Source organism: Cetorhinus maximus, chromosome 10, assembly GCF_964194155.1.
Source record: "Cetorhinus maximus chromosome 10, sCetMax3.hap1.1, whole genome shotgun sequence".
Lineage (NCBI taxonomy): Eukaryota > Metazoa > Chordata > Chondrichthyes > Lamniformes > Cetorhinidae > Cetorhinus > Cetorhinus maximus.
This window is the reverse complement of record NC_135888.1, coordinates 61,040,074-61,058,329: the sequence shown is the minus strand read 5'-3', so window position 1 is coordinate 61,058,329 and position 18,256 is coordinate 61,040,074. Positions and strand designations below refer to the sequence as shown.

Below are 18,256 nucleotides of genomic sequence, written 5' to 3'. Positions count from 1 at the left end.
CATCAGTCAATGTAATTTTCATTAAATATCTTTGCTTAGTTCCTGAGGGGACTTGGGACAGGGTGGATGTGGAGAGGATGGTTCCTCTTGTGGGATAATCTAGAACTCAGGCTCACTGTTTAAAAATAAGGGGTCGCCCATTTAAAGACTTTATTTCAAGGGAATGGAGTATAAAAATAGGGAAGTCTTGCTAAAACTATACAAGGTACTCGTTAGACCACACCTTGAATACTGTGAACAGTTTTGGTCCCCTTATCCAAGGAAAGATATACTGGAATTGGAGGCAGTCCAGAAAAGTTTCAGTAGGTTGATCCCAGGTATGGAGGGATTTTTTTTTCTCTGAGGGTTGAGAGACTTTGAAATTCTCTTCCTCAAAAGGTGGATTAGGTAGTTTTTGAATATCTTTAAGGCAGAGCTAGATAGGTTCTTGATAAGCAAGGGGGTGAAAGGTTACCGGGGGTAGGCAGGAATGTGGAGTTCAGGTTAAAATTAGATCAGTCATGATCTTATTGAATGACGGAGCAGGCTCGAGTGGCTGAATGGCCTGCTCCTCTTAATTCGTATGTTCGTATGTATGTATTCTGGCACCCCGGTGTGCTCTTACACACCGTGTAGCATATATTTCTGCAGCAAGTTCCTTTTCCCTTATATCTCCCTTCCTGGATCTCCTTATAAACTTATGTCTACATCTGCTCCTTTTAATTTCCCCTCCCTATCTTATCCTCTCCTTTATATTTCCTCTCAGTGCCCCTCCTTACAATTAGGCCCCCTTTACTTTAGCTCATTTAATTTCTTAGTTGGAAGGTAAGAGACAGAGAGTAGGGTTAAAGGGTTTGCTCTCTGATTAACAGAATGTGACAACTGGTGTTCACCAAGGACATGTACTGGAACAAAAGCAAAATATTGTGGAAGTCTGAAATGAAAACAGAAAATGCCAGAAATACTCAGAAGGTCAGGCCGCATTGGTGGAGAGAGGAACAAGAGTTTACATTTCTAGTATTCCTGACATTCTGACAAAAGGTCATTGGCCTGAAACGTTAACTCTATTTCACTCTCCACCAATGTTGCCTGATCTGATTGACTACTTCCAGCATTTTCTGTTTCACCGTAAATATCAATGACTTGGATGAAGGAATAGAGATTTGTATATCTAAGTTTGCAGATAACATTAAGTTGGGTGGCACAGTAAGTTTATCTCTCCTCACTTAGCTCCTCTCTCTATATCCCCTTTCTGAATTCCTCTTCTCTTTCATGCCCTTTAGCCGCCCTCCTTTCTATTCCCTGTCCCTCCTCCCCTTCTCTTTTATAACCTCAAAGCCTTATATCCTCTCCTCTTGTTCTCCCTTCTTTTATGTTCCTCTCTTAGCTCCCCTCCTTTACATCACCTTTCCCAGTTCCCCAATCACCTCAATTCTCCCAGCTCCACTTCTCCTTGCTGTGCTCCAGGCCAAGCATCCATCTCCTCATTCCTCTCACTGTTAAGGCCCCTTGCTTAATTCGCCCCCTTCCCCTAAATCCATTTACCCACTTTTCTATATTCCTTCATATCATTATTCACAAAAATCCATCAATCTCTGTCTTGAAAGCACCAATCATCCTTTGGAAGTGGTGGGGCAGAGAATTACACATTTCCACTACCCTTTGTCTGAGGAGGTGCTCCCTGATTTCACTCCCAAGTGGCCTGACCATTTAGGCTTGTGGGTCCTTATACTGGCTTCCCCACCAGAGGAAATAACTTCTCTGTATCTATCCTGCCAATTGGATCACCCCTCAACCATCTAAACTCAAGACAATACAAACCAAGTATACAGCCTGTACTCAGAAATTAACTCCTTAAACCTTGGTAAAATTCTGGTCACAATGTGGCCTCCCAAGGTCAACATATCTTTCCTGATGTTGTGTGCCCAAAATGAAGGTAAAAAGAAAAAATAAGCTGCAAAACTTGAGAATAAACAGTTTTGGAAATCTACAGGTCAGTCAGAAACTGTGAAGAGAAGGAAAAATCAGCTCCTTCTCTTCGAAAAACTGGAGACCAGTGTATATCCAGCATTTTTGGATTATTAGTCAAACTTTGAGCTTCCTACCTATTTCCAATGACTTTTTATCAATTTTGTGAAGAATTGGGGATTCCAATTAATCATCAATCCTATTGGATGTTTAATTGTATGCATTATTGAACTCCTCCCATGGAGATTTCCATGCAAATTTGATATTCTCTGGAACACCATGACCTGAATTTCTATCGCATCTTTCCAAATCAACGCACTTTACAGCCAATGAAGTGGAGCCCCTGTTGCAATGTAAGATACGTTGTAGCGCACAGCAAGCTTACACGATCAGCAATGTGATAATAACTGGAAAATCTATTTTTTGAGATGTTGGTCGAGGGATAAATATTGCCCAGGACACCGGGGAGCTAGAACTCTCCTATTTTTCTTCAAATAGCATCATGGGATCTTTTATGTCCATCTGAAAATGTCCTTCAGTTTAGTATCTCATCTGAAAAGTGGCACCACTGAATTAAATATTGCACTAGAGCATTGTCCTAGACTATGTTCTTAAATATCTGGAGTAGGACTAGAGCTCACAACCTTCTGATTTAAGCCAGAGTGCTATGACTGCCATGTCAGAATCCTCTGATTCACACCACTGTGATTGTCAGCTGAGAGTTCATAGTACAGAGCTAACTATAGAGCTGGGATTCTTCATACAGCTCAGTTGAGCTCGGCATGGGTCTCAACCTTATTATACATAATGTTGATGGAAGGCAAGGGAGGTGGATGACAGGGCTGACAGAATTAATCTGCGTTTTTTAAAAATGATTTTCTCATGGTTCCCTCCTCCCTTACGGAAGTTGTGGACTCTTACTGTGGTACTCTGTCTACTGTCCTCTGGCATTTCACCCAATTAACCTTCTTTGTGTGTATACCTAGACAAGGCTGTTAAGTCATGGAGTGCATCACAGTGCTTCCAGATCCAACACTCCTCTGCCGCGTCATAGAAGAGATCATTGTGATCAAGATCAGAGACCATCCTAGACAGTTTTCCAACTCTGGAAATTTTCATCCTGGCTTAACCTAGATGCAGGCTGATAGGAGGGGTAGGATGGGGGCTCGAGCCTGGGGCCACCCGTGATTTACAGGCTTCGAGACCACTGCGGAAGCACAAGCAGTCGAGGTAACTGCAAGAGCTTTATGAAGCAAAATAAATGGAAGGAAACACATCCAATAAAGCACATGGACCGACAGGAAGAGATGATGAATTAGTGAGAGATTTCACTTGCTTATATTTAATACCTAGGCATGATTACAAGACAGTAATCTAATTGAGAGGCTCCAATTACATTAAAAAGCATGGCAGCTGAACTCCAATATGTTTCACCTGAGCACTGGGATTAGATTACTCTCTATGCACAGCAATCTTTTGTTATATAATATACATGGTTTCAGTTTTACATTTGGAGTTTAATTTTAGTTTGGGACGGATCGGACTATGATTGTCGGTTTACACCCCTCCCCCTACCCCCCCGTCCCACTATAAGGTACAATCTTGGAGATAGGGGCACAAATACTGTAGGTCTGATCAAGAAATCATATACATATGAACACTGGTGAATAGGAAAAGACCCTCCGTTCCATCCAGCCTCTCCCTTTGGTAGCAAAATATGTACACCCTCTATGTTACTCCGAGTCCCAATGTAATCAAAACTAGGCCAGGATTGATGCCAGTTTACAGCACAGAGAAGGTTAACAACAGAGATCGACAGTTTTGCCAATTTTTCTCCCCCTCCTCATCGGGATATGTCATTGACACTCTCACCTCAGAATCTGAAGGCCATATGTTTGAACCCCACTCCAGAGAATTGAGTCCCTCATTCAGGCTGACAGTTCAGGGCGGTGCTGAGGAAGCATTGCTCTTTCAGAGGTGCTGTCTTTCACATGAGACTTTAAATCAAGACCCCGTCTGCCCTCTCAGGTAGATAGTAAATATCTCATGGCATATTTGGAGAAGAGCAGGGGAGTCCTCCCTATGTATATCCTTTATCTAACATTATTAAAAGACTGAGGTTGTGAAAGGCATTATATAAAAATGACTCTTTCCCCCTCCCCGCCCCCATCCCCACAAGATGAATCTTGCAGGTTTTTGTGCTCACAGGCATGTCTCAGGCACATCAAAATTACCATTGTCCATATGTGACTGTGGCATAAGGGCCTGGCATATAAAGGGTTAATGTGGGACTGGGTACAGTACCACAAGCACAGTGATGTAAGAGAACACATGACCTGCACCTAGAGGTCAGTATAATGTTGGACAGAGCTGTGTGTAGAAGCAAGCATGGAGACAGCTCCTAGCTTTGACCCTTTACTGTACCTATGTATACAGTTTCTAGTAGTTAATACTTACTGATGAACCAGCTAAGACTACGATTACCTGATTAAGACCTACTGAACAACACCCAATGCCTTACAACAGTGGCTCTAGAGAGTGTCAATAGGTTGTTGCTTCATGGTCCAACATCTGACATACATTGGTATACAGTAAGGGTCCTTGAGGTACAGGAACATTGGATTAGTTTGAAAAATGTACATATGTTGCACTGATTCGGGTGAATGAAACTTTCTCATTTTATAGTACCTAGGCCAAAACAAGCTCAGGTCACTCACAGCCAGATTATAGTAAAGCTGCCTCAGCTCTGCACCACCAGAGTGCCTCCACCGTCCACCCTCAACCCAAAACCTGTCCCAAGCACTTCTCTGTACAGCACCAATGGGAATATCCCCCTATTTATTACACTAGCCTCTCTCTAGATCCCCTGGGTGAGATTGCCAATGGCGTTGGACAGTTTGATGCTGTAGTCCAGGAACCACTAGAAAAGGATCGAAAGTGACCAACCCATTTCATACAGGACCATTCCAGCCAGCAAACAAAGGACTATTTCATCCCAATCAACCAGCTAGATTTCAACTCAGGCTCCAGAGGTGAATGAGCAGTGTCAAGGTGGTTATTCCCCAGCTCTATCCCTAAATAAAAGAGTTGGAAAGAAATCTTGATTCTTCGATCTGTAAACTAAATATTAGACCAGGCAGTATAAGACTATACTCAAGTCTTTGAAGGGCTACTTATGTTGCAGTTGTTTGTGTTACAGCAACAAATACTGACGTTCAACTAGGGAGGAAACAAACAACTAACTCGTGCATCAAACTAGTAACAGTGTCAAAACCCCTCAGAGAAGGCTGCGAAAGAACTTTATTCATTCTCGCTGTTGCTGGTCAGGCCAGAAGTAATTGTTCATTTCTAGTTGCCCTGGGAAGATGGTGATGGGCCATCTTATTGAACGACTGCTATTCTTGTGGAAGCCTCATTGCCATTTGATAGGCCTGAGTGGCTTGTTACCTTCAGAGGGCAGCTAAGAGTCAAACATGTTGTTGTGGAACTGGAGTCACATATAAGACCAGGCAAGTTAAGGAGAGTAGGTTATCCTCCTTAACGGCCTTTATTGAATCAGTTCGAGTTGTTACAACAATCAACAGCTTCATGGTCACTTCTACTGACCCAAGCTTTGTATGTCCAGCACTTTCTTTAAGTAAAATTCAAATTCTCAAACAGCCTAGGGATTTGAATTCACCTTCCTTGGATTGTTAGTTCAAACTTCTGATTAGTAATCTAGTAACATCACTGCGACACAACTGTACCAATACTTGCACAAATTGTTGAGTGCTTGTTTGTCATCTTCCTTTTCATCATGGGCATTCCTTACCTTAGAGTGTATCTCCCACGTATGTCACGTCCCCCCATTGATCCCTAAACAAAACTAACATTCTGCTACAAAAACAGAATTACCTGGAAAAACTCAGCAGGTCTGGCAGCATCGGCGGAGAAGAAATCAGTTAACGTTTCGAGCCTTCATGGCCCTTCGGCAGAACTGAAGCATAGTTAGAAGAAGGGAGAAATATAAATTGGTTTAAGGTGGGTGGGGGGGGGAGGGAGAGATAGACATTGAGGGTGTGGTGATTGTGGAGATGAGCAGATAATCAAAAGATGTCACAGACAAAAGGGTCAAAGAGGTGTCGAAGGTGGTGACATTTGTCTGAGAAAAGTGCTAATTAAGAATGGAAGACAGGATATTCAAAGTACAGCTCTAGTGGGGGTGGGGTGGAAAGACTAACAAGCTAAAACCTTGTTAGTCTTTCCACCCCACCCCCACTAGAGCTGTACTTTGAATATCCTGTCTTCCATTCTTAATTAGCACTTTTCTCAGACAAATGTCACCACCTTCGACACCTCTTTGACCCTTTTGTCTGTGACATCTTTTGATTATCTGCTCATCTCCACAATCACCACACCCTCAATGTCTATCTCTCCCTCCCCCCCGCCCCCCAACCACCTTAAACCAATTTATATTTCTCCCTTCTTCTAACTATGCTTCAGTTCTGCCGAAGGGCCATGAAGGCTCGAAACGTTAACTGATTTCTTCTCCGCCGATGCTGCCAGACCTGCTGAGTTTTTCCAGGTAATTCTGTTTTTGTTTTGGATTTCCAGCATCCGCAGTAGCTTTTAGCTTTTTGTTTTTAACATTCTGCTAAGCTGTTACAAGGGTTCTGTGTTGAGTTGGAATTACATAAACCTTCTCATGGTTGCACGAGGGAGTTTGAGTTCAATCCCAACGTTACATTGCTACCCGATTGATCTTGGTCGTAGGGCACAGTGACCACACACTGACAGGTGAGCCAGAGCTTGGAATTATTTTTAATGCTCTACTTATTGACCTCAATCCCATGAACAGAGAACACTGGACCCCACCAGCCTCTAGATGCTGAGCAAAGCTGTCTTCAGATGCCGAAGCTTGGTGGCTTCAGGGGAAGGCTAGAGATGAAAATGGACACTAATGAATGAACCTATGTTCAGTCAAGATTCATCTTTGCCTCAGCTCCTGTGTGATCCCTTTTGATTGCTGTATTATTTATTGCATTCCAAATTTGAACTTCAAAACAACTCGCAGACTCCACAGCAGAACTTTCCACTTGGCGCGCGGGTACGCGCCCAACACACTTGAGCGTAAAATAGCACGTGATGATGGGTGAGCGTCCCGACGTTATTGCACACTTGCGTGATATTTCGGTCAGCAAGCACGCGCTAACTCGGAAGTGTGCCTGCCGACAATTAAGAGGGCCATTAACATTGCAGTTAACTGGGATTTTTCACTGCCCGTCCAGCGTTACAGTTGGCGAGCGGGCGAAAGGGCCAGGGGGCCTTTGCATTTTTCAGGAAACCTCATCCAAGGGCAGGATGAGCTTTCCATCATTAAATTAAAAAAATTAAAAAGTTTGGACAGTATTTTCATGTTACATATGTTCAGGTAACTGTTTCTGATGCGTGGGCATTTTTTTCCGGATTTTAAAATCTTTATTTTTTGTATTTAAATTCCTCAGCTCCCTGAAGCAGCTCCATGATTGCAGGGAGCTTTCATTCCATGCCCCCCCATGCCCGTGCTGACTTCAATGCTCGCCCTCCTCCCGCCCCCAACCCAGGCAGCACTGACCATACCTTTAATTGGCCAGCCAGCATGAAACCATGGTCGGGGGCTGATTGCGGTCGGTGGTCCGTTTCCCGACCGCTCCCGGACCCATCGATCGCAGCTACCCGCCAAGCTGAAAACTCTGATCCATATTGCTGCTTATCAGCAAATATAAACTCTCTCCTTTTCACTTCAGAAAACACCAATGAAGAGATTATGGGAGTCAAGTGTCGTTGCATTGCATCAAGTGAAATATGATTCTGCAATGCTGAGCTTGTAAAGAAGACAGATTGTATAGTCATGACTTAACATTGTTATTTACATACCTTATATACATCTCTTCCCGGTTTATATCCTTGTAGAAATTCTGTGACAGAAACAATAGCCTCTGGTTACTTAAACAACACACACAACTTTAAATAGCCTTAGAATATTGTGGGAGAGTTCAGCCACAAAACTGGAGCAGACAATAACAGCCAGCACTAGAAATAGGTCTGAAAGAGAGAAAGCAGGTTAATGGTTTGCATACGGTCCTTCCCTCAGTCACTTCTGGCTGTTCCTCACACATGGGAAAGATGTCTAAGCACTTTAGTGGAAAGTTACAACACAGGAAGTGGCCATTCAGTCCATCGTGTTGGCACTGGCCAAAAAAAGAAAAAAACTAGCCAACCGTTCTATTCTCACCTTTCAGCATGTGGTCTGTAGCCTTGCAGGTTACAGCACTTTAGGTGCAGATCCAGGTACCATTTAAAAGAGTTGAGGGTTTCTGCCTCCACCACCAAACCAGGCAGCAAATCCCAGACACCCACCGCCCTCTGGGTGAAAAAGTTCTTACTCGTGTCCCCTCTAATCCTTCTGCCAATCATCTTAAATGGTAACTGGTAACTGCCCCCTCAGCTAGGGGAAACAAATCTTTCTAGGCCCCTCATAATCTTGTACATCTCAATTAAGTCACCCCTCAGCCTCCTCTGTTCTAAGGAAAACAACCCCAGCCTATCCAATCTTTCCTCATAAATAAGAATAGAGGAACTTGAGCAGTGAGGGCTGAAGGGAAAATGGAAAGACTTTTGGAAGGAGGGATAAAGTCATGCATTAGAAAAAGGGTTTTTAAGGAGAATTGTGAAACATGAAGACTTGTGTCAATGTATCTGAAAAACTGGAAGAATTTCCAAGGATCTGGGGTATAATCACTGAAAGAATAGTCATTGCTGATGAAATCACAAGTAGCCGGAGGAGAAAAGGCTGGATATAGAGCTGTGAGTTTGGTTTAGGTCACAGTGTTAGGGTGAGGTGAAGCCAAGTGTACATCCAAAAGCAAAGTCAAGGATTTTGAAATCTATTGGAAGAGTTGCTGAAATTTGGAAGGGAATGGGCTGGTGGGGAATATGTGAGTCAGTTGTAGTGAAGGCATAATACTTGACATTCTGACTGAGTTGTAATTTGTGGAGCCAAGAGAGCATTGGAGTTGCCAAGGGTGAAGGCAGCCAAGGTGTGAACTAAGATTTTGGCAGCACTGGGGAGGCAGAGATACAAGAGTGAACCAAATGAAGGGAAGGGGACAACAACAGGGAAAAGTTAGGAGTCAACTGTGTTGGCTCCATCACAAACAGGTAGCGAATGAGTTCAATGTTTCAGAGTCTGTAGAAAAATAGGTTTAATAAGTTAGAAAGAAGTGAGAGAGTCCTAGAATGGGATCAAAATTCTATCTTGAATTCATTGCTCCATTTAGACTTTTTATGGGTTAAGAAATGTTCTGTTTTTGCACCACTTGGATGTGGAAGCAGAGATTACCTGGGAAATATGGAACTGTGCCTTAAACTCCCTCAGATGTACAGAATCCCATTTCACCATTTGTAAAAGGGTTTGGGAGTTCTCCACAATGTCCTGGCCAATATTTATCCCTCATCCAGCATCACTAAAAAACTGATTATCTGGTCATTATCTCATGCTGTTCATGGGAGCTTGCTGTGTGCAAATTAGGCTGCCAAATTACAATGCATTATAATTTCACGTGCTAATTTTGCTAAGAATCAAATCAAAGCAATAAAAAGTAATTGAAGCGCAGTGGAGCTGCAAGATATTTCTCCATGGGCTATCTGTGTGTGTTGAAACTATATCCATGGCAAGCGTGTTCAAACACAATCCACAAGATTATTCCTTCCTTCTTAGTAAGGGGCTCCGAACTAATATTGATGAACTGAAGCACTGGGGCCATCAGTGTGGGACATGGGAAATTGTTGGATAGAGGCAGGGAGAGAAGAAATAATATGGGATGTCAAGGCAGGATAGTGTCAAGCATGGGCCTTAAATTTGACAACTGCGGGAAGAAAGACTAAATTAAATGCTGGATGAGAAAAGGAGCTAGGATCTGAAATAGATTCTGGTTATAACATGCCCATTATGATAAAAGATTCAAGGAGAGTGATTTCACCCGCTGTTTTGCTATCAGAGGACAATAAAGGCAATTTTTATGCTTCAGATACATTGTTGTCCTTCTGAACTAGGGTGGTAAGATTACACCTTTAACTCTAACATAGTGACTTTTCATCATGATTTAGGGGGCAGGCATGAGGGGGGGCAGAGTGAGATTTCCACATAGCGAAAGGGGGAGTCAACTCCTTTCATGCTCCTTGTGCGGCAGTGTCACAACAGCTTTGGAAGAGGCCAGTGCCAGGGATATCTTGGGGCGGAGTGCAGGAGCCTCCTAGAAAATTTACCCCCTTGGAGAAGGACACGCATCTGCCATCTGGGGTATGGGTAGTGAGGAAAAATAACTTGCATTTATACACTGCCTCTCAATTTCAGAGTGCCCAAAGCCCTTTGACAGCCAATTAATTAGTTACTGATGTAATGTAGGAAAAAACAACAGTTCATTTGGCAAAGCAAGATCCCACAAACAGCAATAAGATAATGACCAGAAAATCTAGTTTGATGAACTAAGGCATAGGATCTTTTGTGTCCACTTAAGAGGGATGACTGTTTAGTGTCTCATCCAAAAGACAAAACCTCAAAGGTGCAGTACTCTCTTGATGCTGCTCTGAAGTGCCTGCAATTGTGTGCTCGAGAGTCCCTGGAGTGGAGCTTGAGCCCATGGGGCAGGATTTTCCCCTCGTCGGGCGGGTGTGGTGGTGGGGCCCGGGAGCGGCTGCAAAATGGTCCACCGCCCACGATCAGACCCCAACGCTGGCTGGCCAATTAACGGTCAGTCAGCGTGAAACACGCACTGAGAGCCTCAGCGCTGCCGGGGTGCGGGTGGGAGGAGGGCGAGCGCTGAAGTTTGCGCATGCACGGGGGTGCGCTCACTGAAAGCTCCCTGAAGGCACAAAGCTGCCTCAGGGAGCTGAAGATTTGTAAAATGAAAAAAGAAGAATCTATAAATAATATAAACATGTCCCCACATACGACTATCACATGACGAGGGACATGTTCAAAATGAATTTTAAAAAATGTTATTTTTTTATTCACAGTTGGAAACCTCATCCTGCCCATGGATGAGGTTTCACAAAAAATGCAAAGGCTGCCTGGCCTATTCGCCCACCCGCCAACCGTAAGGTTGGATGGGCAGCAAAACATTCTACTTAATTACCTGCTTAAGGGCTTTAATAGGCCTCTTAACTGTCGACGGGCGTGCTGCCGACTCTCGCGCGTGCCTACCGACCGAAATATTGCGCAAGTGCACGATGGTGTCGGGACACTCGCCCGACATCATCACGCACTATTTCACGCTCGGGCGTGTCAGGCGCGCACCCGCCCGCTGAGCTGAAAATCCAGGCCGTCTCATTCTGCCTCCAGCGAGCATGTTGCAAACAGAACCAAGACAGAGAAAACCCAAGAAGAAAAGGGGGCTCCAGAGAGTGGTAAATAAATTCCCTTTACATGAAGCATCTTAAAATAATACATATTTAAACACTGGCTAAACTGATTGAGCTAGCAATCCAGGAAAAATGCCAGATTTGGCCCCAGATCTTGGCTGACCGAACTGATCTCACCCAGGGTGTCAGCAGGGGCAGAACAATTAGGTCTCAGCATGGCTGGGTTAAGTACAAGCTAATTAGCCAGGGATTCTGCTCCTAATTTCCACCTAGCAACTGCTGTTCAAAAGTATGAGAGTTTTCAGTGATGCTCCAACAGTTGAATAGTCTCCCACTCACTATGTAGGCTCACATGCATGGAGGCGAGGCCTCCAACTGGAAGATGGCATGGGAACAGTGCATGGGGAACTGGTCCCTGGCCAGAGTGAACAGCATCAGGAGAAAAGACAAGGACAGGGGGAAATTGGTTTTTAAAACCTGCGCCAATCCTTCAGTGAGGCACTTGGCAGCTTTCCTGAATCAACTTTGAGTTTAAAAATTTCAGACTATAATCTCGGCTCCCATTTTGTTTCCTTTTCTTTGCAGTTTCCAATCTTATGCTTCTTGTTTTTGCCTTTGGACGCCAGCTGTTCACCATTCTGCAATTCACACCTCCTCTCGACACACGTTTTGTTTCTTTGGCCGGGATTTTCCGGCCCCGTCGTGGGTGAGGCAGTGTCCCAGCTAGAAGTCCATTGACTTGCAGCGGGACTGGAAGATCGAGGAAGCGGGCGGGTGTGGAAAATCCCACTGTGTGTTTCTTTTCTTTGGCCTGGCATGCCTAGCTCTTTTATCATTTAATCTCTCCTGTCTTCCACCCTGTCATAAACCTTCCCTTTTGTTCTTTCTCCCGCCCTCCCCATTTCACCCGCTAAAAACCCATTAAATTTCTAACTTCTTCCCCAGTTCTGATGAAAGGCATCATTGACCTGAAATGTTAATTCCGTTTCTCTCTCCACAGATGCTTTCTGGCCTGTTGAGTATTTCCAGCATTTTCTGTTTTAATTTCAGATTTCCAGCATCTGCAGCACTCTGCTCTTGTAACAAAGCTGGTTTAACCTTATTCGATAATGCAATTTCATAAACTGTGGGGTCTCAGTGTCCATTCACCTCTGACAGGGGAGCGCTGTCTCAGGCCTGGATTTTCACTGAGTGGGGATGACTCTGTAACCCTTTAAAAATGGGGACCGGTACCTGGTTCCGGGATTCTGGACCCCATTCCCAGGATTTCCGATTTTCAGGAGTGCCCTTTAAGGGTGCGGGCTGGTTCACACCAAAGCTCTGCACCCCACACTCCCTATCTGGCCAGCTCCAGTGCGGGGATAGGCATGTCTTAGTCGTCTGCAGTTTTCATGGAGTTGGACCAGGTTATCAATGAGTCGTGGTTCATGGTCCCTCCGAGGTGTTGTGAGCCATAGTCTGCCTGAGGGAACCTTTTAAAAGGCAACTACAAGATATCCTTCCCATGCCAAAGCATGTCCCCTCAAATAACCTCTATGGCCCATCATGCCCCCTCTGCCAAGCTACTCCACCCCCTCCTCCCCCAAACCTCTATAGCTCCTCATGGCCCCTACACAAAGTGATGTCCCTCCACCCACCACCCATGGCCGCTCATGCCCCTATGTCAAGCTGTGCCACTTCCATGCCCAGCAGTGATCAGAGAACCAGAGCTGTCAATCAAGCAATATTTTCTCTGAGGTTTGGATGTTTCAGCACTCTAATGGATATCTGGGCTCTCAGCCAAAAATATATAATGAAGCTTGGCTGAGATCCCAGATATCCATTATGCTTATTGAAACACCTGAGCCCCAGGAAAAACTATGCTTGATTGACAGCTCTGGCTCTCTGATCTCTGTTGTCAATTGCAGAATGCTTATTTACCCAAAGTTAATAAGTTTCAATTGCTTACAGTTTCAGCTATTGAAATTTTAAAGGGTCCGGATGATTAACATTTTAATTGCTCTGTAGTCAAAAGGACATTTTTTTTAACATAGTGAAAGGCAATGAATGAATGACTGTTTATTAAGGCTTTTTTTAACACAAGCTACTGTCATTATAGGATCCATTGGTTCTATCTAGTATATTGTGGGTCAATGGACATGAAAGTGTCACATCTTGGCACATGGGTCATGAGGGGCCATAGGGTTGTTTGGGGGGCATAATTTGACATGCAGAGCATGAGGGGCCATAGAGGGTGGGTAGGAGGCATGAGATTGCATGGATGGGGCATGGGAAATGAGTGGAGGATGAATGGGTAAGTGTGCTGAGGGGCTAGAGGGCCTTTCTGTTTTTCTTTTAACTGAGATGAAGTCCCACAGCACCTAGGCTGGTCTTTTAAACAGCCTGCCTCTGCACCAAGCAGCCCCTGTGGCTGTCTCCAAACATTTTCCCAGGTCAGCCGGCCTGACTCCAGACTGCACCCTCCGCCCCATATTGAAAATGCCGTCCTTGCGGACACTTTCTCCCGAGGCAGGTGGGCTGAGCCAGGAATTTTCCCGAATCCCGCTACCTGCCTCAAGGCTGAAAATTCAGGTGCCAGTGTCAACTTTGCGTGCTCAGGCTGCTGGAGTGGGATCTGGAGTGAGTGATAACTTGGAACTGGTTTTTAATCATCATACATGGTCAGGGAGAGATTTTCCAGGCTATTATCCCCCACTGAATTGGCCTTGGATCTTCTATTTTAAATCAGTATTTTTCTGCCTCTCCCAGTGTTTCGCACGACAATGACGGGGAGGGTATGCTCAGCTGTCACAGTGATTCATTGTTTTGGGACTGAGACAGGCTTGCTAGACCAGTTAGCCTTTTCCACCTGTCTTTTAACATGCCACCTGGGACCTTCTGGCTCAAAGCTGATAATGCAAGGGCCAGAGGTAATACCTTGGTTAAATTCTCCTTTCTTGTTTTGTGAGCCTGGCGTTGGCAGTTAACTTGTCAGTAGGAATTCCTGGATGCAATGGACACCAGGAAACTGGCCTGATTTTTCCCTTCCACAGCCCCTGATCTTTGAATCCAATTGTAGCTCCCCTTTAGAAGGATGTCAAGACTTTGGAGAGGTGAGACCTGGTGGGGGGAGCTTTGCTGGTGAGGCCTGAGAAGCAGGATGGGGGGGTGGTTGGTGTGATTCTGGCAAAATCTGAGGGGCGAGGGAGAAGTGGGGGGGTCTTGTGTCAAGACCAGTGGGGCAGTCTGCTTGGTTCACCCCCAACCCCATTTCCCTGGAGCCCAGAACCCCCAGCAACCTTCAGGTCTGCACGGAGCCCTCTCCTCCCTAGCGGTCCAGCTTGAAACCTCCCTGGGCCTGTGCCGGGCCTGACTCCCCAGACTCGGGTCTGAGAGGGCTGCCGTCGAACCTGGCTTCAGAGTGAACTCCCACCCACCCCACGTCAGACCCGAGTGACTCCATCGGCCTGGACACCAGCCCCACCCACCTCCTCCCCCCGCAAGCCCCAACTGGACAGAGTCAGACTCTCCTAACGCAAAACATACACCTGTCAAAGCCCGGGACCTGTGCCATGCTATGCTAGGCTGTGCCGGCCAGTGCTACTTCCTCATGGCTGTGTCTGCCCATGCTCATTGTGCTGGCTCTGAACTCCGCATGGGCAGCAGCATATTGCACATGGACAGATACCAACCTTAACCAGCAATGAGAGGAAAGAAACCCAAGGCAAATAGCAACCTGGGAAGCCCACATGAGTGCAAATTCTGGGACGGTTGAACACCCTGACTCTATGGTGGTTTAATAGAGGCAACCAAGATGGTTTTATGCACCCCTTGTTTCCTCTCCCTCCCCTCACCACAACCTTGTATCTTTGTCCTTTCAGATACACAACATCGTTAACCTGATCAGGCAGTGGTGGAAGAGAAAGAGTGGAAGAGCAAGAAGACAGTGATGAAGAAGGTATGCAATTCCCCGTTCTCACACTTGCAGCTACCAGCTCAGATACTAACACTGTGTATACTTAAGAGGATAGCTCAGTGGAAGGATTTGTATGTGGTGAGACACCAGGCACAAGTGGGCCAAGGCCAGGGCAGGAGACAAACCCAGCTGCCAGCTCACTGAAGAGTGAGGCTGCACATGAGTTCTGCTGCAGAGGATTCAGATGAGGGCTTTAATAAGGTGAGCTACATCAGAGGGCTAATTGGTGTGCAACTAACCTGAAAGTAATAAATAATCCTTTTAAATAGTGCTGGTCAGGTGGGTGGGGCTTCTCCCTGCTGCTGATTGTGTGTTCAGCATCTGCGTGTTTCAGACATGGCATTAGCTGGTGTGTTTTGCTCCAAAATGGCAGCGCTGGTGTCAGATCAGCAAACACAGTGATTGGCACTACAATCTTCCAACACTGCATTCTCCCAGAAACTCAGTGTGCATGCTTACGTCCTCATCAAAATGGCATCTCATGCTGCCCCACCAGAACTGTGTATGTGCTTTGTGAATGTCATTTTGGAGCCAAAACAGCACATTAAGGAGCCAAATTATTTATTGAATGACCGATTCTCAAGTTGTGCTGCAGCAGCAAACAGTGAGATGGAAAGATTAACTTCAGCAATCCAGAACTTTGCTCTGCTCTATCCTAACTCGCACCAAATCCCATTCACCCATCACCCCTGTGCTGGCTGACCTACTTTACCTACTGGTTCAGCAATGCCTTAATTTTAAAATTCTCAGATTTGTTTTAAAATTCTTCCACAGCCTCATCCCCCTCTTATCTTAGTAATTTCTTCCAGTCCCATAACCCAGCAAGGTATTTGTGCTCCTCTCATACTGGCCTCCTGAGGCTCTCCAATTTGACTCACCCCTATTGGTGGTCATGTCTTCAGCTGCCTAGCCCTAAGCCCTCCTTCCTAAACCTCTCCACCTCACATTCTTCCTTCAAGACATTTCTTAAAACCTACCTCTTTTCAACAAGCTTTTGGTCATCTGCCCTCATATCTCCTTATATGGTTCGATATCAAATTTTGCTTTGTAATACCCGGTTATGTTGCTACATTAAAGGTGCTCCACAGCACAAATTGAAACTGCTGTTAAATTGAAATTCTTAAACTGTGGGATCAATCAGGCCTTCAGCTTGAGGGGTAGTAAAGGTCATGGAGAAAATTAAAGGCAAGGAAAGACCTTTTAGCATTCCAGTCTTTTTTCAAGTCCTCGTTTTCAGCTCAAAGCACAATGTATTTTCTCTTCTCTGCCTGCATTCTTTCAGTAATTAAAGGCAGAGCAGAGGTGAAGGTAGAAAACATTACACTGTGACACATCTGCATTTATTACCTCCCGAGCTATTCCAAACTATCTGTCTATGATTTATTCAGCTTGTTGCCTCTTGAGATTAAATTAAGCAAAGCAGCTCCCTGATGTCAGGGTGTTATGTACAAACTCTCTAACATGCATCATTATTAAAATACGCAGCTAGCTAATTAAGATCAGGTAGTTCGTTGTGTTAATTCACTGATTGCCAGTTGGAATTTCAGCAAACCAATGAGATGTTAAGTTATGCAAATAGCTAGAATAAATACACTGTGCAATTTTGGCTGGCTAAAGCTCCTGGAACATTCTGTCAATTCACACGAAGTTTAGTTTGAGATTATTTGTCTCCAGTTAAACACTGGTGAGGTCTGTCATCCTCTGATTGGCTATTACAACAGGGAGCTGTACTTTGTCTCTAACATTTCTGACTCTCGCTTGAGTAGACTTCCAAAGGCACCAGCCACTTTCAAATGCCTCAGCCAACCTACCCTTGAGCATGGCACCAGGTCACCAGGCATGGAACTGCAGAGAGGCATCACTTCAAAGTCCCAGGCACTTGTACTCTGCACTAAGACCAATCATGAGTTGGCTAGTGATTAATCCCCTCTCGCATTCCACCCCAGTTTACTCAGTACAAGCTGCGGATAAAATCTGGCATCTTCCTTGTCTGCGTAGGTCAGCCCAACTCATATCCCTGATGGTGCTTACTGCTCAAACTCTGATCTCCGCCAGCGGTGGGTCAGGCTATCAATAAGAGGTCACTGCAAAACACTGCTGACCTGTTCGCAACAAGCCTATGGCCTTACCCCAAAACGGAAACTTTGAGACAACACTGTGAGGTGCAAGTGGGTGATCGCTGAACACTTTTGTTTCAGATTCCTCTCCTTGCTATAATAGAGAAAGTGATAACCTATTTATTTAAAGTCCATTAGTGCCTCATCTGAAATGGCTGAGAGAGGGGAATTTCAGAGCATGGCATTATGCTGTTCATGTGTGGTGATTACAGTTGCCAACTCTGTTTAGGCATATTCCTGGAGGTTTTAAATGACCTCTTGCCTCCAACTGCCCCACCCCCACATTCTGCCCCCATCTCCATTTTGTTTTTTTTTGCTGGCTTAATTGTTCTCTCTTGTTTATGTGTTGTATTACTTTTTTATGCTTTCAGGCAGCAGCTGTTCACCATTACAAGACTTTGTCTCTAGGTGGGATGTCCGGTAGAGGCTATGATGGTAAAGGTCTTGGTAAAGGTGGTGCTAAGCTGCACCGGAAAGTCCTCCAAGATAATATCAAGGGAATCACTAAACCCACCATTTGCCACCTCGCTCGATATAGAGGTGTTAAATGCATCTCCGGCCTCATTTACGGGGATACCTGTGGGGTTCTGAAGGTCTTCTTGGAAAATATCATCCTGCCATTCACACCTCCACTGGAAACCTCTTTTGTTTCTTTACTTGTCTCATTACCACTCCCTTTGGTCTTGCACAATGATTGCTTTTATCATTTAATCTCTCCTGACGTCCCCCTATCACAGACCTTCCCCTTTTGTTCTTTTACCCCAACCTCCCAACCTCCCCCCTTCCACTTGCTCAAAATCTATTACATTTCTAATTCTTCCTGGTTCTGGTGAAAGGTCAGTGACCTAAAATTTTA

The 18,256-nt window shown here is 45.0% G+C and overlaps 1 protein-coding gene across 1 annotated transcript in view; it reads right to left on the bottom strand.

Annotated features, from left to right (window-relative positions):
* dock2 (dedicator of cytokinesis 2) overlaps window positions 1-18,256 on the bottom strand; it is a 634,661-nt gene that overhangs the window by 120,594 nt on the left and 495,811 nt on the right. Inside the window, exon 36 of the mRNA XM_078550540.1 lies at window positions 7,843-7,883. Within this exon, the coding sequence (XP_078406666.1) occupies window positions 7,843-7,883 (41 nt within the window). The remainder of the gene's footprint in view (window positions 1-7,842; window positions 7,884-18,256) is intronic.